This window comes from Penicillium hordei (genome assembly GCF_028827395.1).
Source record: "Penicillium hordei strain IBT 12815 chromosome Unknown utg000001l_segment0_segment0, whole genome shotgun sequence".
Classification (NCBI taxonomy): Eukaryota; Fungi; Ascomycota; class Eurotiomycetes; order Eurotiales; family Aspergillaceae; genus Penicillium; species Penicillium hordei.
Genome location: NW_026623142.1, coordinates 8,214,164 through 8,228,267, shown reverse-complemented (window position 1 = coordinate 8,228,267; position 14,104 = coordinate 8,214,164). Strand labels below are relative to the sequence as shown.

Here is a 14,104-nt window from a genome sequence, read left to right as displayed (position 1 = left end):
AAGCTAAAACCAGAAGGATACCTATGTATTAAGCAATACTCTATAGACAATTATAGCGAGGTGGTTCTGTGTATAACCATCTAGACAACAAAAAAAAGTGTGAGTTACGGTAGCATTAGGCTACACACCCTCTTTCATAAGAACTTTAAGCGTAGAAGTATCACTTGAGCCTAGAGGGGTCAGAGTAGCTGGGGAAGGCCCCCTCCATCATTGTAATCTCTATAAACGTACATCCAATTGGATTCATAGCTCATATGATAGTCGCCGGATGATATTTTACTGCGATAAGACCTTGTTTGTGAGTGACGTTTGACGGTGAGCTGGCTAGGGGCTATATGCGGTGAGATGTGATGGATAGCAAGGATACCTGCATGCTGCATATGTTACGTCGCATAAGCAAAAGACTTTACGCTAGGTATCGTGCAGAATATTGATCTGACTGAAATATGATGCCGTGCATAGCTCTTCCGTCATTTCCCTTCAAGGTAAATTTCAAGTCACCAACCTCAACACCCCTATTTCACGGAAAATCCAATCCTCTCGCAATATGGTCAGAAATACAGTGCCGATTAGGGAGCTGGATCCGAAAAAGGAAGACAGAAAGAAGCCTACAAACTTGAGTATAGGGAGAAGGCGGGTAAAGTACGTGGTGAATGATGACACCCATGACATCCTCAAGCGTCTTGGAGAAGTAAACTTCAGTGATGCCGAAGCAACGAAAGAGCTTAAGGCACAGCTTAACGGGAAGGGGCAAAGAATCCTCTACCAAATGGCCGAGACAAAAACCAATGACTCCTGGTTTAAGAACTCCTTGACCTGGCTCCTGGAGAACTACCCGGAGATGCTGGAGAAAGGTGGAGAAAATATTTCACCATTGCATAAGGCGCTTGCTACTGAGAATCACCAGTTTGTGGAAATAGTTCTCAACTTTGACGAGGCAAAGAACCTAGACAAAGTGCTGAGGAAATCCACACCGGAGAGGAAGAATTGCCTCCATCTTGCAATCGAACATGGATTTTCCGACCTGAAGGGCCTTATCGAGAGGTGCAAAAGTATCCCCAAGCTCTTCATGGAGGGGAGTCTTGATGGATCCACCCCACTTCATTTAGCATTGAGATTTGAGCCAGAACAAGATGAAATTGGTCGAGTTTTGGAGGAGAAAGGATTTTTGAGAAACCCAGCGCATACGAAAGAAGGAATTCATCTGCCTTCTCTCCTCAGCAAGCGTAGCACAGGGTTGATGACCCCCATCGGTCCGCAGCCTAGGCAGCCGCCGATTGCATCGGCTGATCTGAACCTGAACGAAACGCAAGAATGGCTCGACGAGGTCATCAGGCCGCTTGTTGAAGCAGCAGACGATAGCCTTAAATGCACAGATAGGGACGGGCGGACTCCCTACCAATTTCGCGAGTCTTTTCTCAGCGCTGATGAGGAAGTGGTGGAGATCCTTGATCGTGTCGAGTTTGAGAAGAGGGATCACGCTTTCCGAGCAATATTCGTGGAAGACAAGCTCGCCAATTATATTCGAGAGTATTGTATGTCGAACAGTTCGCGACAAACCACCATGAAGTGTTTGTACCGGGCGGGCGAAGGTAAGAGACGTCACAAAATCCTGTTCATATAGAATAGTGCGTCCTAATAGGCATTCTGAGTCTCAGAAAGGCACATCGAATTTGACCTGGCCGGACTACCCAACCTTGCCATCACGAGAGCCTATCTGCAAGGACTAGCCAGACATATCCGATTTGAGAGTACTCTCAAGTATGTCGCTCTGCCTAGGCTTACGTTTGAGGCACCTAAAGAGGTGAAACGCACAACAAGGTTGGTAGACCATTTTCCGATCTCGGTGAAGATGGCGCCCACACTGACACATTCATGTAGAAAAGCCCTGCCCACTCAGAAAGGCCGAACTGATTTACAAGAAGTTTTCCGCTGGCTCCAAGATAACGGTGTGCAGAAAATTATCAAGGTGATAGTCATTGATGATGAGCATCCTTACCATAGTGACACCGCCATTGAAGGGGCATTGAGTGGCTTTGGCGTGCAGGTTTGGGATTGGAAGAAGGTAGACATCTGTTCGGACACTATTTCAAAATCCAGTAGGTCTGTGAAAGAGATTTCGCTCTATTCCTCGGGCAACAATGCAGTCTTAATGGGATGGGCTAGTCCTGCGGGATTCAAGAACGCCGAAAAATTTCCTGAGGTAACGCATGAGTTCCCTTGTTAACTCACCTAATTTCATAAAGGGGTCGTCTAACATGATCTAATAGCTGGAAACGGTGAATCTGTACATACGATGGGTACATTCCCCTAGAGTCAAAACAATTCTTCAAACTGGAGCTAACCCAACATAGGAAAATGAAACTGATGAGAGACTTGAATCCAATCTTAATGCGTTCAAGGAGGCATTGGAGGAAAAATCATTAACGGTAAATGCCTACAAGGACGATATGGCAGTGAGTTTCGTCTCGGATTTCTCCAATATGCGAGGATTCAACGAAGGAAACAGCCCGTGGATTGATTGTTTGCAAGACTTCAAAATATTTTTGGCCAACTCGCCGAGGCTCAAGTCGCACGACGGCCCGCGAGTGAAGATCGCCATCATTGATGATGGGGTCGATACCTCTCTCCCCATCCTTGAGAAAATTATCACTAGCGGGAATTCCTTCTGCCGACATCCCAACTCGAAAGATCTCATGAGTGCCTATTTTGCACCCTCAGGAATGCACGGGACCTGGATGGCAACTCTAATCAGCAAGCTGTGTCCCAATCCTAGCCTGTACATTGCCCGTTTAGATGAACATTCCAACCCACTCGGTGATGGGAAGAGACAAATCACCGCTAAGTCGGCAGCAGAGGTATGTCTGATAAATTTAGTCTCAGCGGGGCGAACACAATGCTGATCATTAATTCCTTTCGAATTAGGCCATTTCCTGGGCCGCCGCTTGTAATGTCGACATTATCTCCATCAGTTGGACCATCGAATCTAGTAACCCGGACAGCCAAGATATCAAAGACCTTGTCAAAGCAATTGACCAAGCCCACGCCAAAAATATCCTAATAATCTGTTCGGCGAGCGATCAGGGAATCGTGTCAAAGGAACAGTGCTACCCGGCGTACACGGGTAACTGTATCAAGATCGGGGGTGCCGACCCCTCCGGCCGCGCCCTCACGTGGGTGCGCGAAGGCTTAGTCGACTTCCTCTTCCCCGGTAAAGATATTCCTTTCGAGAACCAGGAAGGCACCTTCACCCATGAATCCGGCAGTTCCATCGCTACAGCTGCCGCCTCAGGTCTTGCGGGTCTCCTCCTCTCTTGTGACCTTCTGGTCAATAATCCCACCCCCGAGCCCTCATTCTTCCGCCGCCCGGAGAATATGAAAACCGCCTTCAAAAATCTAGGGAAAGGGACCAAGATGCCAAATGTGACAAGCTATTTCGATGCCGAATTCCAAAGGTTACTGGCAAAGAAGGAGAAATCAAACCAGGGCGAGCAGCATTTTAAATTCGAGACAACCAAAAAGGGTGTTGTGAGGGAGACAGAGTGGAATGATACCTCGCGTGCTGTATTGGTTGAACTATTGGATAGGCTCAAGAGGAGCTAGGACGCCAGAATATCAAGAAGCCTCAAAATATCGAAGTTATCTGACTTTTTCGGGGAGGCGAGAGACGGCGGGGACGAAGAAAACTGAGAGAGGAGAGTCAATTGTCTGGAGAGAAGAGGATTCGCGGAAATAGCCAGGTATCAACCCACTGCTCTAAGCTCAGCTGCTGTCCTGAAATCATAAGCAATCCACATCTATCTCAGCAGGTAGTCAATAGAGGTATGTGCGCAATGAGGTATCTGTCTTGCTTAGCAGTATGTGTTTATCATGACTTTTGGCCAAGTCCCAATTTGCATAGAGTCGGATCTTTGTCTCAACGCAAATTCTGAGGTAACCGGAGAGTGGTAAGACAGTAATCTAGCCGGCTCACCTGCCTGAATCAGATCAATATCATGAGTCTGTGGAGCAACTTTGATGAACTGATATTTAGAGCTGGACAAATGATGTGGCTAGCGGATAGTGGTAAAATTCTTGCGGTCAGATCTCTCATACGCCCTGATATCAATAGTTCAAGTAGATGGGGCAAATAAAATTTATTGATTGCTAAAGTATCTGCACTTTCCTGGATGACGAGATAAATCACGCGATTGTGTTAGCACGCAATAGTACTAAGGACTTAGGCCGGCACTAGACATTCAACTCTACTTTGTATTGACTTCAAGCTAATAAGAAGAAGGGTCCGATCACGATATACTAGGGATTGTGTCGATTGCGAAATATCAGTATTGCTCATCTACGACCAAGTACTCCGTGCCCTGATCTTAAGCTGTGAAGCCATATATATCTGTGCGTTACGTCCCAATGCCCCGAGCTCACCGGTATCGGAATGGGAAGTGACCATATGTTCTAAAACAAAGCTAGTCTCATGTAATTAGTAACATGGCTGAGGTCTTAGGTGCAACAGTTTTCCGTAAGGGCCGGAGAACCTTCGGGGTAAATCCTGGAACTAGTGCTTTTTTTTTCTCTGAGGGAATTTGCACCCCATTTCATGATCATGCTAGCTCTTCGTTAAGGACAAGGATTAGGCGTGATAGGCGAACAACTGCCCACCAAGGTCCAGGGATACTCCTTACGTACAATACATTCGGGCCGCCTCTTCAGGTTTCCCCACATAGGTGCCCCTGCATATATGTTGTACACACATGCACAGGGGGACCAGCGAGCACCTAGAACATCTCGTGTCATCAGTCACACAGACACGGGGGATGGGACAGACGATGTTCCATGGCGTGCTCCAGTAAAAAGATCTCCAAATCATACACAAGAACCCGTATGCAGATGTAGAATAGGCGAAAAGGGGACTCGGAAGCCAAGAACGCGGAATCCCGAACGAGCTTAACGACGCTATGTTATATTAGCGGCAAGGGCGAGAAAAGAATCAAAAAGGCCAATAATTCAACCACCTGGATCACTAGTCAATATAGAAGACACGGTTCTCGTATAAAACAAGGCAAATGCGACCCCGTCTAGGCAAGACGAGGCTGAAACTGAAGAGCATCTCCGAGGAGAAGGACTGTGTACGATGTAATTTGTGTAACGTAGATGCTTGTTCGCATGAGTACGGCTATGCAACCCTAACCAGCTGCAGATCCGAGCATGTCTTAGGGTCAGCTGCCTAAGAAGAACGGCGCGAACGCCACATTATTTCCTTTTTGCTTCTTCCTGTCGCCTATTTCTTCTCTCGTATGCCGCTATAACATCTAGTCTGGTAGCCAAGAGAATCCAGTCGTCTTGGGTATTTACCTATGTAGCCTGAATACCGGAAGGAATATCTTGGATGATATGGTCGAAAGTGCCGAGGAATGGACTAGGAAGACTGGCAAGCCACCAAAGTGGAAGATGTAAACAGAGATGGCTGATACGTTTGTTGGAATGGCCAAGAGTAGCATGGGTAGCCTCGTGGCACCATATTTTAAGTTAAGGGCGCAGCTCTACGGATGTATGGAGTACTCTGTAGGTAGGTAACACTTGCTTTAGTACTTTGGTTTTGTTGGAATATTCCGCTAGACGCGGGCTAAGGATAAAGCTCGATGGCGTGATTTAGATCTTGATTGCACCTTTGAAGAGTGGATGAAAAGGATGCAGGAGACAGGGGAAAGACATGCATATTTGAAGCTCCATATCAAAGTTAAGTATATGCCTCAACCCTTGGCCGTTCGCCGTTATAATAAAAAAAGGCAACTACACCCTACGGGCTTGGTTTCCCTCTACTCCGTACGGAGTACTGGGTTATATTAGCGAGCGTAGCCAACGTTCTACTAAGGTCGATCACTTCAGAGATGTGGCTATGTAAAAAAGCAACTGTCTACGGAGTACTCCGTATCTATTAGGAAAATGGGTACTCCGTACAGGCGTTTTCTCCTACATATGCACCTAACAGATAGAGTAGCCCCGAGCCCAAATAGACCCCACGCGAGCTGTTTATCTTTAATTTAAATATGAATGGACCATTCCGTAACGGGACCACGCGGCAGATGATCAATATGATTTAGATCCCGAGGTCAGAGTGGGGAGCTATGGGCATATTGTAGAGTACGGTTCGCTTCAAAAATCAAATGAAGCTTTAGAATTATGTAACATGATATCTAAAGGCGGTGGAATAAAGTTAATCAGCTAAGAAGATTCTTGAAACAATCAAATCCAAAATCCACCCAAATCCACCAAAATCCACCACAAACGTACCATTCAAAACGTGGAACCTCATTTTTCCCTTTCACCATCTCGACTCCAGATTGCGCGTTCTAGAAGGTCCGTGATTGGCCTGATAGCCCCACTGGTTGATCTTCTTGGGGCAAATCTCATTGAGGCGCGTTGTCATTCGTCATCCACCCTTCTTGGCACTACGGACGGCTCCTGCAGTTTGGTCCCCAATTTAGTCATCGAGGACGTTCATATTTATCAAATTTAAACGATTTATATGATCAGGTGAGTTAAATGTCATGAGAACAAGGAATAGTTCAATAGTTTAACAACTGTGACAGCTGTGACAGTGCTTGAAACAACTATCACATAATAAGCCAAGTATTCCGTCTCATGTCGACCATGGGCCCCATGTTAAAAACGGATATACTCCACGACCCGTCGTCATTCTTCCAGACCGTGTGGAACCTGTTGGTAACCTGTCGGTTTACACTCACTTTGATCAACTCGGATCATCGGTGGACCCGGCAGCGTGAAATCCCTCCTGGTTTTTAACAACGTGGGCTCGCTTTCAACCAATTTTTGCTTTTTTCTTATGACTATTTTACGAGTTTGTGCAAGTCCAGCTCTCGTATAACCCTTGCGTGAATTCGACTTTGATTCAAGCGAGCTAAGCGGAAATTTCCACTGGGGCAAATCTTAATTTGAATCTGGGGAGCTTAGATATTGCGCCATTTGCGATCGAATCACGCATCCAACCCGAGGCACATTCTTTGCCTTTTTTTAATATTTTTTTTTTTTAACTCTTTTGTCGCGCCATGCAAACTGCGTGATCGTCTGATTTGACATTCTTTTTATATCCCTGATCATTACCACATTTTTGGGAGACTCCATCTTTCCAAACTTCCGTCAACACACATCGTCCTCTGTGGTGAAGCTTCGTCCAATCCCGGCTTTTGATATTATCAATACCGGTCTGTACAAGCATATTCATCATGTTCGGAAAATCGGGCGAGGCCAGTTCCAATATTGGCCATTCCTTGGCCAAGGTCCTCGGTATCAAGCTCGCATACAGAGATCCTCTGGGTGCTACCGGTGAGACCGTTACAAGAGGAGAATCGGCATTTTCCATGGGCACCGTCGACACATATTCATACAACGAGCCCGAGCCGACAAGTATCGATTGGATTCGCGAGATCACCCCGTCCGGGGCCCAAGTCGGCAGATATCTGATCAGTCTATTCCCTTTCCTCACATGGATTGGCAACTACAACCTAACATGGCTGTACGGTGACTTGGTTGCCGGTATCACCGTGGGAGCGGTCGTTGTGCCACAGGGTATGGCCTATGCTAACCTGGCTGGACTGGAGGTACAGTACGGTCTATACTCCTCGTTCATGGGAGTTTTGATCTATTGGTTCTTTGCCACGTCAAAGGATATTACCATTGGGGTGAGTGAGACTGCGACCGGTTGAAAACTAAAATAACATTACTGACCTCATCTCATAGCCCGTGGCCGTTATGTCAACTCTTACCGGAACTATTGTGGCTGAAGTCCAGGATAAAAACCCCGGTTACCCTGCCCATTTGATTGCATCCGCTCTTGCTATCATTTGCGGTGGTATTGTTCTAGTGATGGGTCTCCTGCGACTTGGATTCATTGTCGATTTCATCTCTCTCCCCGCTATTTCGGCCTTCATGACCGGCTCGGCTATCAGCATTTGCGCGGGACAAGTTCCAACTATGTTGGGTGAGACGGCCAAGTTTAGTACGCGCGGTGCCACCTACATGGTCATTATCAACACCCTCAAACACCTCCCCAGTTCGACATTAGATGCCGCTATGGGTGTCACTGCCTGTGCAATGCTGTACATTATTCGGTCCGCATGCACTTACGCCGCGAAGAAGCAGCCTGCTAGGGCCAAGATGTGGTTCTTCATCTCGACTCTTCGGACCGTGTTTGTGATCTTGTTCTACACTATGATTAGTGCCGCCACGAACTTGCACCGAAGGGACCACCCGGCATTTAAGCTCCTCGGGGACGTCCCTCGAGGATTCCAGCAAGCCGCCGTGCCGACTATGGATAGTAAGATCATTAAGGACTTCATTGGCGAGCTTCCGGCTGCGGTCATTGTTCTTCTGATTGAGCACATTGCCATTTCCAAGTCTTTCGGTCGTGTCAACAACTACACTATCGATCCCTCTCAGGAGTTTGTGGCCATTGGTGTGAGTAATCTTCTCGGGCCCTTCCTCGGTGGCTACCCCGCGACTGGATCTTTCTCCCGGACAGCTATCAAATCTAAAGCCGGAGTGCGAACACCCCTTGCTGGTGTCATTACCGCAATCGTGGTGCTTTTGGCTATCTACGCCCTTCCCGCTCTCTTCTTCTACATCCCCAAGGCTTCTTTGGCTGGTGTCATTATCCACGCCGTTGGCGATCTGATCACTCCCCCGAACACTGTTTACCAGTTCTGGCGCGTATCTCCGCTTGATGCGATTATTTTCTTTATTGGTGTCATTGTCACTATCTTTAGTTCCATTGAAAATGGTATCTACTGCACAGTTTGTGTTTCGGTTGCAGTCCTGCTTTTCCGAGTGGCCAAGGCCCGCGGTCAGTTCCTGGGCCGTGTCACTATCCACTCCGTTGTCGGAGACCACCTGTTGGATGGCGATGGAAAGTACGGATCGTTCGGAAGTAACAAGTCTCCCTCTGACGACGAGGATCACCACCAACGAACCATCTTCCTTCCCATCAACCACACTGATGGCTCCAACCCCGATATCGAAGTGGAGCAGCCCCTTCCTGGCATCTTCATCTACCGCTTTGCTGAAGGCTTCAACTACCCTAACGCCAACCACTACACCGATTCCCTGGTTCAAAACATCTTCAAGAATACCCGCCGAACGAACCCCCACGCCTACAGCAACCGTGGTGAACGTCCCTGGAATGACGCTGGTCCCCGCCGCGGCAAGAAAGGCAGCGACGACGACTCACACTTGCCCCTTCTCCAAGCCGTCATTCTGGACTTCTCATCCGTGAACAATGTCGACGTAACCTCAATTCAGAACCTGATCGACGTCCGCAACCAGCTGGATATGTATGCCTCCCCCCGCACCGTTCAATGGCACTTCGCACACATCAACAACCGCTGGACAAAGCGCGGCCTGGCTGCCGCAGGCTTCGGTTACCCGACACCCGTCGCTAGCGACGGCTTCCACCGGTGGAAACCCATTTTCAGCGTGGCCGAGATTGAAGGCAACGCCTCAGCCGCCGCCCACGCCGAAATCGTCGCCAACCAACGCGAACAGTCCCTCCACAAGAACACGGATATCGAATCCGGTCTCAAGTCTGAATCCAACACCATCGCATTGGAGACCGACGGCATCGAGACCGCGTCCGAGAACTCCGAGGTCATCCGCGAGGACAAGTTCAACCGCGATATCACGGACAGCAAGGCATACCAGCGTCGTCCTAAGGTTGCGCTCGTGCAGGGCATGAACCGGCCTTTCTTCCACATCGACTTGACCAGCGCTCTTCAAAGTGCCGTTGCCAATTCCTCGGATGTGATCCCCCACATCGAGTGATTCGTCTTGTTTTTCTTTTCTTGTTTTTTTTTTTTGCGCTTCATTTCCTCGATTTACACTGCATCTCCTGCTTGCTACGTGTCTGCATCGATCAGTTGTTCCTCCCTGGCTTGGAGTCTGATCTGATATACCCCGATTATGACCTGTTAATATCGTGTTCGCTCTTGTCATTTCACTCCCCTCTATACGTTTTGTCACTTAGCACTGTCGATGTTGGATGTATTCCATGGCACTGTCTGGACATCCTGTTGTTGTGATATATTCTTTCAGCACTATTCCCTTGGTTCGCGTGTGTTGGTTTATTTGGTCTGAGTCTTGTTAACTCTTTTGCATCTGGGAAGAAACGGATTGTTTGGAATGGACTTGGCTCCTTGATTTCTTCCTAGGGAGATACATACCCCTTTTGCTTACATATATCTATCTTTGATAGACAATTGGTGAATCTATTCCACCTTATCATTTGAACATGACCTTCATACTTCGTAGTTCCTTAACAAACCTCCATGTAACCCATCATTAGTAAACCAGCCTTCGGATGTGTCCAGGTGTCAAATATCTGATTCGTAATCGGTCATCCTCGTCCACGCCCTATTACAGATTAGTGATCTCCACTTCTTCCGAGCCTAACCGCGCAACCCCAAATTGATCCACATATCGGCAAATTTCCAGCTCTACCTTGTCTTTTTGTCTAAATATTTCCAAGTGCTACTCGAGCTAAGCGAAAGCTTTGATAGTTCAACAAGTTTCAATGTATGTAATTAAGGACTGCAAAGGTTAAGATAGTTAACATGATGACCTCTAGAATCAAGATGGTTTCCTATTTTGGACTAGCGACTTCCAAAAACATCTATGATGTATATCACGGGCATATATAATTTTCCCAATTAACTTTCTTCAGCAAAAGGGTTCCCTAGGTGGATCCATGGTATTTATTCCATAAAACAGATATTTCACACCCATCTCATTCTCCCTTCTCAATCCCCCAAAGGAGAGCTACACAGCACCAAAATGGCAAATCCCCAATCAACAAGCACCGGAATCTCCCTCCAAGACCTAAAACCAAACCTAGAAGAAAGACCCGCACGAACAACCCAAAATGACCTCTCAACTACCCCCTCCGAAACAGACATAATGCAACAATCCCTGCTAGCAGACTCCCAAGTCCCAGACGGCGGCGAAGCCTGGGTCGTGATATCAGGATGCGCAGTGGTAACATGGTGGTTCATCGGAACCTCCTACTGCTGGGGAATTCTTCAAGCTGCGCTTGTCAAAGAAGGCGTATCATCATCATCAACGCTGGCATTTGTCGGATCCCTCGCAACGGCATGCATCTCTTTCCTGGGTATTCTAAATGCGCGCATTATCCGTAAACTCGGGACGCGCAGATCGGCCATTGCGGGTGTGTTCTTTCTCGGTCTTGGGGAGGTGCTGAGTGGGTTCTCGGCGATGAATATTGGGGGCTTGTTCGCTACGGCTGGGATTGTTATGGGGACTGGTATTAGGTGAGAATTGATCCTGTTTGGGACTCGCGTCCATGTATATAAAGTATCTGTGGGCACTGGATATATACCAGAGCTCCATGCCTGGGAAATTGTTACTAACCAGCGTTACTAGTCTCTGCTTCATGGTCGTCTCCGTCACACCGGCGCAGTATTTCCGAGCCAAGCGCGGAATCGCGAATGGCATCGTCTATGCAGCGGGTGGACTTGGCGGTGCTGTGATTAGCTTCGTGATGAATGCGCTGCTCGAGCGCGTGGGCGTGCAGTGGACGTTCCGGATTATCGGGTTTGCTACTTGGGCCACGGGCTTGCCAGCTGCGTATTTGATTAAGCAGCGAGTTCCGATTCCGCCTTCGGCTGTTGTGGATTGGTGCGTTCTACTACCTACATTGCTAAATTTCTGCATTGCTTTTCGCTTTGCTATACTGTCCTTGTTGATCCCCAGAATTAACGACTTCTACAGGCGTCTATTCCGTGACATTCGCTTCGTCCTCCTGTTTGCAATGGGAGCAATCGCCACATTCCCCCTCCTAGTCCCACCCTTCTTCCTACCGCTCTTCACAGCTTCACTGGGGATGTCATCCGGCACTGGAGCAGGCATCGTCGCAGCATTCAATTTTTCCTCTGCACTGGGTAGATTACTTTGCGGACTGTGCAGTGATTTCGTCGGACCGCTGAATACGCTATTCATTTCTCTCCTGCTAAGCGCGCTGAGTATGCTGATTATCTGGCCTATATCGGTTTCACTGGGGCCGTTGGTCGTCTTTGTTATTGTCAACGGTATGGCGAATGGAGGCTTCTTTTCAACTATGCCTACCGTTGTTGGAAATACATTTGGCTCGGCGAGGGTGTCTGTTGTTATGGGGATGGTTGTGACGGGTTGGGCTGGGGGGTATTTGCTTGTAAGTTGATTGGCTGTGGTTGTGGATGTAGTTTGATATATGAGCTTGCAGTACTAACTATGCATACAGGGCGCCCCCATTGCCGGGTTTATCCTCGATGCTGCTGGCGGGGAGAATAAGGGTATTACAGGGTACCGTCCGGCTATTTTCTATGCTGGTGCAATGGCTCTTGTTGCTTCTATTATTGGGCTTTCTATTCGGCTGAAGACTGATATGAAGCTGCTCAAGAAGCTCTAGGGTGGGTATGCCTGGGGTTATGGATATCGTATGATGTTAGGATGTCCCACCTGTAAATTAATAGAATTTAAATGGATAAATAAATGGACAAATAGAGAAATAGACAAAGAGACAAAAGAGGAGTCAACAAGCGAGGCATATAGATGGCCGAGGTTCAACTGTGCCCCATAGTTCCAAGTACTGCGAACTACGCCGCATCCACCAGAACGTCAACTTGAGATATTTTTCTTATATTCACCTCTCGTTCCTTTTGTACAGGCATCTATTAAAACATATTCAATTCAAAATGACTTTAAAAGCAGTCAATTGCCTTAGACGTCCAGCACTGTACTTCAGAAGCTTGGCCAGTCCTTCACGTCAATCAGCAATCAAATCATGCATCGCACAATATAGCTCCCATTCACCAATGGGCTCAACAACCACCAGCACACGCAAAAAAGTAACAATCCAGACAATTCAAAGCCTTTACAAAAAGAACGAACCCATCACAGTCCTCACAGCGTCCGATTTCCCAAGCGGCCATGTCGCCGACACAGCCGGAATGGAAATCGTGCTCGTAGGCGACAGCCTCGCAATGGTCGCAATGGGAATGGAAGATACAAATGAAGTAACAATGGACGAGATGCTCCTCCACTGTCGCAGCGTAAACCGCGCCGTCAAGAGTGCCTTTACAGTAAGTATACGCATAACCCATCCCGAATACATACTACACGCCACCCCACCCCACCAAAACGCACCGAGCATCAACATCTCATAACCCCTATAGATCGCAGACCTACCAATGGGCTCATACGAAACAACCCCAGAAAAAGCTTTAACCTCCGCAATCCGAATGGTAAAAGAAGGCGGAATGAAAGGCGTGAAACTCGAAGGCGGAGCGGAAATGGCATCAACAATCCGCAAGATCTCACAAGCCGGGATCCCCGTCATGGCACACATCGGACTAACACCGCAGCGACAGCACTCGCTAGGCGGGTTCCGTGTGCAGGGCAAGTCAGCCGCGGGCGCAGTGAAACTTCTGCGGGATGCATTGGCCGTGCAGAAGGCTGGTGCTTGTATGGTACTTATTGAGGCTGTGCCGCCTGGGATTGCAGAGATTGTTACGCGGCGGCTGAGCGTGCCGACTATTGGGATTGGGTCTGGGAATGGGTGTTCGGGGCAGGTGCTTGTGCAGGTTGATATGCTTGGGAATTTCCCGGAGGGAAGGTTTTTGCCTAAGTTCGTTAAGACTTATGCGGATGTTTGGGGGGAGGCGAGGAGGGGGGTTGAGGCTTATAGGGACGAGGTTAAGAGTAGAGCATTTCCTTCGGTTGAGTATACTTATCCGGTTTCTAAGGAGGTTTTGGAAGAGTTCGAGAAGGTTGTTGATGAGGTTGCGGGTGAGAAGGAGGAATGAACCAGCATCTGGTGTATTTTTTGGATCTTTAGTTGCTTTTCAAGACAATCTATATATATGCTGAAGGCCTTGGGCCATAGTCTTGACCTTTGATATCTGCCCAGCAACGTAATACTCAAAATGAGCTTCCAACCTGCAGACATGCTTTAGGATATACCAAGATAGGAAAACCACCATCTCAGAAAAAATAGTCCCTGAGTATCAATTAAAATGCAACAATTCAATTTTTACAGAGCATATAC

General features: G+C 47.8%; 4 protein-coding genes across 4 annotated transcripts; all 4 read left to right on the top strand.

Annotated features, from left to right (window-relative positions):
- Positions 1–2,005: 2,005 nt before the first annotated feature.
- N7537_003132 (uncharacterized protein) lies at positions 2,006–3,603 on the top strand (the record flags this gene model as incomplete). Its single annotated transcript, XM_056894190.1, has 3 exons — positions 2,006–2,203; positions 2,355–2,858; positions 2,926–3,603. Coding segments are annotated over 3 exons (1,380 nt in total), but the record flags the coding sequence as incomplete, so codon positions are not given.
- A 3,635-nt stretch (positions 3,604–7,238) lies between these two features.
- Positions 7,239–9,828, top strand: N7537_003131 (SLC26/SulP family anion transporter; the record flags this gene model as incomplete). Its single annotated transcript, XM_056894189.1, has 2 exons — positions 7,239–7,694; positions 7,753–9,828. 2 exons carry the CDS (start codon positions 7,239–7,241, stop codon positions 9,826–9,828), a joined length of 2,532 nt encoding a protein of 843 aa, XP_056759184.1.
- Positions 9,829–10,836: 1,008 nt separating this feature from the next.
- On the top strand, positions 10,837–12,466 carry N7537_003130 (uncharacterized protein; the record flags this gene model as incomplete). Its single annotated transcript, XM_056894188.1, has 4 exons — positions 10,837–11,330; positions 11,443–11,697; positions 11,791–12,229; positions 12,299–12,466. 4 exons carry the CDS (start codon positions 10,837–10,839, stop codon positions 12,464–12,466), a joined length of 1,356 nt encoding a protein of 451 aa, XP_056759183.1.
- Positions 12,467–12,752: 286 nt separating this feature from the next.
- On the top strand, positions 12,753–13,862 carry N7537_003129 (3-methyl-2-oxobutanoate hydroxymethyltransferase; the record flags this gene model as incomplete). The annotated part of the gene is made up of 2 exons (XM_056894187.1): positions 12,753–13,139; positions 13,233–13,862. 2 exons carry the CDS (start codon positions 12,753–12,755, stop codon positions 13,860–13,862), a joined length of 1,017 nt encoding a protein of 338 aa, XP_056759182.1.
- Between the last annotated feature and the right edge of the window lie 242 nt (positions 13,863–14,104).